At 55.8% G+C, this 7,500-nt stretch overlaps 1 protein-coding gene across 1 annotated transcript in view; it reads left to right on the forward strand.

Moving 5' to 3' along the window:
• The first annotated feature begins 23 nt into the window (after positions 1 to 23).
• LOC308128453 (phosphatidylinositol 4,5-bisphosphate 3-kinase catalytic subunit alpha isoform) overlaps positions 24 to 7,500 on the forward strand; it is a 41,840-nt gene continuing 34,363 nt past the window's right edge. The window contains exons 1-5 of the mRNA XM_080494141.1: positions 24 to 145; positions 4,032 to 4,169; positions 5,528 to 5,631; positions 6,250 to 6,412; positions 7,437 to 7,500. The exon at positions 7,437 to 7,500 is cut by the window's right edge and continues 146 nt beyond it. Of these exons, the coding sequence (XP_080350267.1) occupies positions 4,085 to 4,169; positions 5,528 to 5,631; positions 6,250 to 6,412; positions 7,437 to 7,500 (416 nt within the window). The 5' untranslated portion in view covers positions 24 to 145; positions 4,032 to 4,084. The remainder of the gene's footprint in view (positions 146 to 4,031; positions 4,170 to 5,527; positions 5,632 to 6,249; positions 6,413 to 7,436) is intronic.

The raw sequence follows: 7,500 nt of genomic DNA on the forward strand, positions 1-7,500 counted from the left end.
CCGTTCGCTTTGTGTTGGAGATACGTGAACAAAGAGCAGCGGACGGAGGCGGAGAGACTGGAGACACTCTGCTGGACAGACATAGAGACAGACAGACGGAGGGAGAGACAGACGGATGGACGGAGACAAACGGACACCAGCTGAGGTGAGACTCACACCGAACAAAGAAAGTCAGTCTGATGCTCCTACTCCTGTTGTCATGGCAACCATGGCTCAGAGTGAGCAGAGGAGGAGACAGGAAGAGGACGAGATGGGAGGAGGAGGATGAGGAGAAGCAGGATGAGGAAGATGAATAGCAGGAGGAAGAAGAGGAGGAGGAGGAGGAGGAACAGCAGGTAGGAGGAAGAGTCGGAGCAGGAGGGAGGGATGAAAATCAAAACTCAGTAAAACTTTGCAGAAAGTGTGATTATCATCTGGGGGTTAGGGTCTTGGGGGCCTGAGTGGGGGGGGGGGGGGGTGCTCCTGGTTGGGCCCCTGGGATCGTGGGGTTCCTCTGGCTCTCTGGGGGTTAGGGTCTTGGGGGCCTGAGTGGGGGGGGGGGGGGGGGTGCTCCTGGTTGGGCCCCTGGGATCGTGGGGTTCCTCTGGCTCTCTGGGGGTTAGGGTCTTGGGGGCCTGAGTGGGGGGGGGGGGGGGGGTGCTCCTGGTTGGGCCCCTGGGATCGTGGGGTTCCTCTGGCTCTCTGGGGGTTAGGGTCTTGGGGGCCTGAGTGGGGGGGGGGGGGGGGGGGGGGGGGGGGGGCTGGGATCGTGGGGTTCCTCTGGCTCTCTGGGGGTTAGGGTCTTGGGGGCCTGAGTGGGGGGGGGGGGGGGGGGGGGTGCTCCTGGTTGGGCCCCTGGGATCGTGGGGTTCCTCTGGCTCTCTGGGGGTTAGGGTCTTGGGGGCCTGAGTGGGGGGGGGGGGGGGCCCTGCCTGGTCAAGCATCAGCAATACCGTGTGACCTTTGACCTTCAGGGAGGCTGGTGGTGGTCACACAAAAACTAAAGCAAAACGTCACATGAAATTTCATGACGTGCGGTGGTTAGTGCGGTGGTTAGAGCGGTGGTTAGAGTGGTGGTTAGTGCGGTGGTTAGAGCGGTGGTTAGAGTGGTGGTTAGTGCGGTGGTTAGAGCGGTGGTTAGAGTGGTGGTTAGTGCGGTGGTTAGAGCGGTGGTTAGAGCGGTGGTTAGAGTGGTGGTTAGAGTGGTGGTTAGAGCGGTGGTTAGAGCGGTGGTTAGAGTGGTGGTTAGAGCGGTGGTTAGAGCGGTGGTTAGGGCTTCTCTGTCTTTAGTTAAACGTCAAACTGTTTCCGTCTCTCTGGTGAAACTGAAGGAAATGAAAAGTTTCCTTTAAATCTGCGGCTCAACAGGAAGAAACACCAGCAGGTCAACTTCCTCACAACTCTGTGTGTGTGTGTGTGTGTGTGTGTGTGTGTGTGTGTGTGTGTGTGTGTGTGTGTGTGTGTGTGTGTGTGTGTGTGTGTGTGTGTGTGTAGTGTGTGTCCTACTTCCTTTGTTTGCTCCAGCAGAACAAACAATAGACATCATGTGAAGAGTGACGGGTTCTGGGTGGAGGCCGGTATGATGACAGAACCCAGAAGCAGACCAGGAGGTGGAACCGGTTCCCTGGTAGTTTATTTACTATCAACACAGAAGTAGACTGGTCTTCTCTGGTCCAGCAGTAGAAACAAATCCAGTACTTAGAGTCTTTGTTGTTGGGTGGGGCGGTGTTGGCGGGGCGGTGTTGGCGGGGCGGTGTTGGCGGGGCGGTGCCGGCGGGGCGGGTGCCGGCGGGGCGGTGCGGTGTTGGCGGTGTTGGTGGGGCGGTGTTGGTGGGGCGGTGTTGGTGTGGTGGTGTTGGTGGGGCGGTGTTGGTGTGGTGGTGTTGGTGGGGTGGTGTTGGTGGGGTGGTGTTGGTGGGGCGGTGTTGGCGGGGCGGTGCGGTGTTGGCGGTGTTGGTGGGGCGGTGTTGGTGGGGCGGTGTTGGTGTGGTGGTGTTGGTGGGGTGGTGTTGGTGGGGCGGTGTTGGTGTGGTGGTGTTGGTGTGGTGGTGTTGGTGGGGCGGTGTTGGTGTGGAGGTGTTGGTGTGGTGGTGTTGGTGTGGTGGTGTTGGTGGGGCGGTGTTGGTGTGGTGGTGTTGGTGGGGCGGTGTTGGTGTGGCGGTGTTGGTGGGGCGGTGTTGGTGGGGTGGTGTTGGTGGGGCGGTGTTGGTGTGGTGGTGTTGGTGGGGTGGTGTTGGTGGGGCGGTGTTGGTGGGGCGGTGTTGGTGTGGTGGTGTTGGTGGGGCGGTGTTGGTGGGGCGGTGTTGGTGGGGTGGTGTTGGTGGGGTGGTGTTGGTGGGGCGGTGTTGGTGTGGTGGTGTCTGTGGGGTGGTGTTGGTGGGGCGGTGTTGGTGGGGCGGTGTTGGTGGGGTGGTGTTGGTGGGGTGGTGTCTGTGGGGTGGTGTTGGTGGGGTGGTGTTGGTGGGGTGGTGTTGGTGGGGCGGTGTTGGTGGGGTGGTGTTGGTGGGGTGGTGTTGGTGTGGTGGTGTTGGTGGGGTGGTGTTGGTGGGGTGGTGTTGGTGGGGTGGTGTTGGTGGGGTGGTGTTGGTGGGGTGGTGTTGGTGTGGTGGTGTTGGTGGGGCGGTGTTGGTGTGGACGGTGTTGGTGTGGAGGTGTTGGTGTGGTGGTGTTGGTGTGGTGGTGTTGGTGGGGCGGTGTTGGTGGGGCGGTGTTGGTGTGGAGGTGTTGGTGGGGCGGTGTTGGTGGGGTGGTGTTGGTGGGGTGGTGTTGGTGGGGTGGTGTTGGTGGGGCGGTGTTGGTGGGGCGGTGTTGGTGTGGAGGTGTTGGTGTGGTGGTGTTGGTGGGGTGGTGTTGGTGGGGCGGTGTTGGTGTGGAGGTGTTGGTGTGGTGGTGTTGGTGGGGTGGTGTTGGTGGGGTGGTGTTGGTGGGGTGGTGTTGGTGGGGCGGTGTTGGTGGGGCGGTGTTGGTGTGGAGGTGTTGGTGTGGTGGTGTTGGTGGGGTGGTGTTGGTGGGGTGGTGTTGGTGTGGAGGTGTTGGTGTGGTGGTGTTGGTGTGGTGGTGTTGGTGTGGTGGTGTTGGTGGGGTGGTGTTGGTGGGGTGGTGTTGGTGGGGTGGTGTTGGTGTGGAGGTGTTGGTGTGGTGGTGTTGGTGGGGTGGTGTTGGTGGGGTGGTGTTGGTGGGGCTCAGAGAGACGCCTTGTGAATCACATGAATGACTGACATTCAACTTGACGACCAACCAAAATGTAAGCAACAACAAATTAAACGTAGGAGGGAAGATATTCTCTGACTGAACAAACAAACAAACAAACAAACAGTTTGGAGTGCAGACTGAGGTCAGAGGTCAGGGAGGACAGAAACTGGGTCTTTATGAGCCACACTCCCTGGGTGTCCTGGAGTCAGGTCCAGACCCTCTGATGAACCAGTGAGTGATGAACCAGTGAGTGATGAACCAGTGAGTAATGAACCAGTGAGTAATGAACCAGTGAGTAATGAACCAGTGAGTAATGAACCAGTGAGTAATGAACCAGTGAGTGATGAACCAGTGAGTAATGAACCAGTGAGTAATGAACCAGTGAGTGATGAACCAGTGAGTGATGAACCAGTGAGTAATGAACCAGTGAGTAATGAACCAGTGAGTAATGAACCAGTGAGTAATGAACCAGTGAGTAATGAACCAGTGAGTGATGAACCAGTGAGTAATGCACCAGTGAGTAATGAACCAGTGAGTAATGAACCAGTGAGTAATGAACCAGTGAGTGATGAACCAGTGAGTAATGAACCAGTGAGTAATGAACCAGTGAGTGATGAACCAGTGAGTAATGAACCAGTGAGTAATGAACCAGTGAGTAATGAACCAGTGAGTAATGAACCAGTGAGTAATGAACCAGTGAGTAATGAACCAGTGAGTGATGAACCAGTGAGTAATGAACCAGTGAGTAATGAACCAGTGAGTAATGAACCAGTGAGTAATGAACCAGTGAGTAATGAACCAGTGAGTAATGAACCAGTGAGTAATGAACCAGTGAGTAATGAACCAGTGATTTCTCGTAGCATCCAGACGGTCCAGCAGTGAATTGAAGAAGCTGCCAATCATCCCTGTCGTCATGGCACCCAGACCGTCGTCAGGGGAACTGTGGGGTCTGCACCTGATGCCCCCCCGGATTCTGGTGGACTGCTGCCTACCCAATGGTGATCCACACACACACACACACACACACACACACACACACACACACACACACACACACACACACACACACACACACACACACACACACACACACACACACGAAACACGAAACACGAAAGAAGACAGAATTGAAAGTGGGCGGAGCAGAATCAAGTCACTAGATCTGGTCACTAGATCTGGTCACTAGATCAGGTCACTAGATCTGGTCACTAGATCAGGTCACTAGATCTGGTCACTAGATCTGGTCACTAGATCAGGTCACTAGATCAGGTCACTAGATCTGGTCACTAGATCTGGTCACTAGATCTGGTCACTAGATCAGGTCACTAGATCTGGTCACTAGATCAGGTCACTAGATCTGGTCACTAGATCAGGTCACTAGATCAGGTCACTAGATCTGGTCACTAGATCAGGTCACTAGATCTGGTCACTAGATCTGGTCACTAGATCTGGTCACTAGATCTGGTCACTAGATCTGGCATGAGACGGAACTGAGGCTAGAGTGCAGACAGCAAAACAGGAGACACAGAATTTGAATTACGGATTTATTTAAACTAAAAGGGCGGGAACAATAAACCTACTAAGGCAAAAACTAAAACTAAGAAGAAAACAGAAAACGATCGGGAAACTCCTGACGGAAAAACTACTAGAAAACAAAGTACAAACGATCGCAGCCCAAGAGGACGGGCGGAGGAGTCTGGCACAGGAGTGGGGAGGTTAGAGGGGGTCGTAGTTCCAGGCAGGAGGCAGACAGGAATCCAGTTACGCATAAGACCAGGCTGAAGTACTTTACGGGTTGGCGTCGGTTCGTGGTCATGCCGTGTTTATATAGGAGGTGCAGGTGGTGAGGCCACCCCCCCCCCCCGCAGCTGGAAGAGGTTGAGTTTATTGGAGGTGAGGTCATGCCCATGAGACAGGAGGCCACCAGATGGTGCCAACGGACCAAGTTAGGGTTGAGAAGTGGAGGGCATGACAAGATCAGGTCACTAGATCAGGTCACTAGATCAGGTCACTAGATCAGGTCACTAGACCAGGTCACTAGACCAGGTCACTAGATCAGGTCACTAGACCAGGTCACTAGACCAGGTCACTAGACCAGGTCACTAGACCAGGTCACTAGACCAGCACTCAGCTTCAGAGTTTGGCTGCAGCAGCTTCACTCAGTGAGGTTCACCCTGGTTTTTACCGACAGCTATTATCAAGGACAACTGTGTGTGTGTGTGTGTGTGTGTGTGTGTGTGTGTGTGTGTGTGTGTGTGTGTGTGTGTGTGTGTGTGTGTGTGTGTGTGTGTGTGTGTGTGTGTGTGTGTGTGTGTGTGTGTGTGTGTGTGTGTGTGTGTGTGTGTGTGTGTTTCAGGGATGATGGTCAGTCTGGAGTGTCTCAGAGAAACTCCTCTCATCAGCATCAAACAGCAGCTCTTCAGTGAGGCCAGGAAGTTTCCACTGTACCACCTGTTGCAGGTACATCTCATCAGGCTCCGCCCATCAGGCTCCTCCCCATCAGGCCCCGCCCCATGAGAATCCTCCCCATCAGACTCCTCCCCATCATGCTCCACTCATCAGGCTCCTCCCCATCATGCTCCGCCCATCAGGCTCCTCCCCATCATGCTCCACTCATCAGGCTCCTCCCCATCATGCTCCGCCCATCAGGCTCCTCCCCATCATGCTCCGCCCATCAGGCTCCTCCCCATCAGGCTTCTCCCTATCAGACTTAGACCCCGCCCCATCAGACTCCTCCCCATCATGCTCCACTCATCAGGCTCCTCCCCATCATGCTCCGCCCATCAGGCTCCTCCCCATCAGGCTTCTCCCTATCAGACTTAGACCCCGCCCCATCAGGCTCCTCCCCATCAGGCTCCGCCCATCAGGCTCCTCCCCATCAGGCTTCTCCCTATCAGACTTAGACCCCGCCCCATCAGACTCCTCCCCGTCATGCTCCGCCCATCAGGCTCCTCCCCATCAGGCTTCTCCCCATCAGACTCCTCCCCGTCATGCTCCGCCCATCAGACTCATCCCCATCAGGCCCCGCCCCTTCAGACTTTTAAACCTGGAGGTCATCTCTGCCGTGTGATTGGCCAGGAGGAGTCGTGTTACATCTTTGTGGGTGTGACCCAGGAGGCCGAGAGGGAGGAGTTTTACGACGAGACACGGCGGCTGTGTGACCTTCGACTGTTCCACCCGATCCTCAAGGTCATCGAGCCGCTGGGCAACCGCGAAGAGAAGATCCTGAACCGGGAGATTGGTAAGACCGGCCATACTTATCGGTAAGACAGACCCTTCTGAACCAGTAGAACAGTAAGACAACCCCTCCTGATCGGTTAGACCAACCCTCCTGATCCGTAAGACCAACCCTCCTGATTGGTTAGACCGACCCTCCTGATTGGTTAGACCGACCCTCCTGATCGGTTAGACCAACCCTCCTGATCGGTTAGATCGACCCTCCTGATCGGTTAGACCGACCCTCCTGATCCGTAAGACCAACCCTCCTGATCCGTAAGACCAACCCTCCTGATCGGTTAGATCGACCCTCCTGATCCATAAGACCGACCCTCCTGATCGGTTAGACTGACCCTCCTGATCCATAAGACCGACCCTCCTGATCGGTTAGATCGACCCTCCTGATCCATAAGACCGACCCTCCTGATCGGTTAGACCGACCCTCCTGATCGGTTAGACCGACCCTCCTGATCCGTAAGACCAACCCTCCTGATCGGTTAGACTGACCCTCCTGATTGGTTAGACCGACCCTCCTGATCGGTTAGACCGACCCTCCTGATCCATAAGACCGACCCTCCTGATCGGTTAGACCAACCCTCCTGATCGGTTAGACCGACCCTCCTGATCCATAAGACCGACCCTCCTGATCGGTTAGACCGACCCTCCTGATCGGTTAGACCGACCCTCCTGATCCGTAAGACCAACCCTCCTGATCGGTTAGACCGACCCTCCTGATTGGTTAGACCGACCCTCCTGATCGGTTAGACCAACCCTCCTGATCGGTTAGACTGACCCTCCTGATCGGTTAGACCGACCCTCCTGATCCATAAGACCGACCCTCCTGATCGGTTAGACTGACCCTCCTGATCGGTTAGACCGACCCTCCTGATCCATAAGACCGACCCTCCTGATCGGTTAGACCGACCCTCCTGATCCATAAGACCGACCCTCCTGATCCATAAGACCGACCCTCCTGAACCAGGAGAGTGATAAGATTGAGCCCCTGCCCTCCAACGTGATGAAAACATGGTGTGTCTTGCTGGACGCAGGCTTCGCCATCGGGATGCCGGTTTGTGAGTTCGAGATGATGAAGGACCCGGAGGTGCAGGACTT

This window comes from Lipophrys pholis, assembly GCF_963383615.2.
Source record: "Lipophrys pholis genome assembly, contig: SCAFFOLD_92, whole genome shotgun sequence".
In the NCBI taxonomy this organism is placed as follows: Eukaryota; Metazoa; Chordata; class Actinopteri; order Blenniiformes; family Blenniidae; genus Lipophrys; species Lipophrys pholis.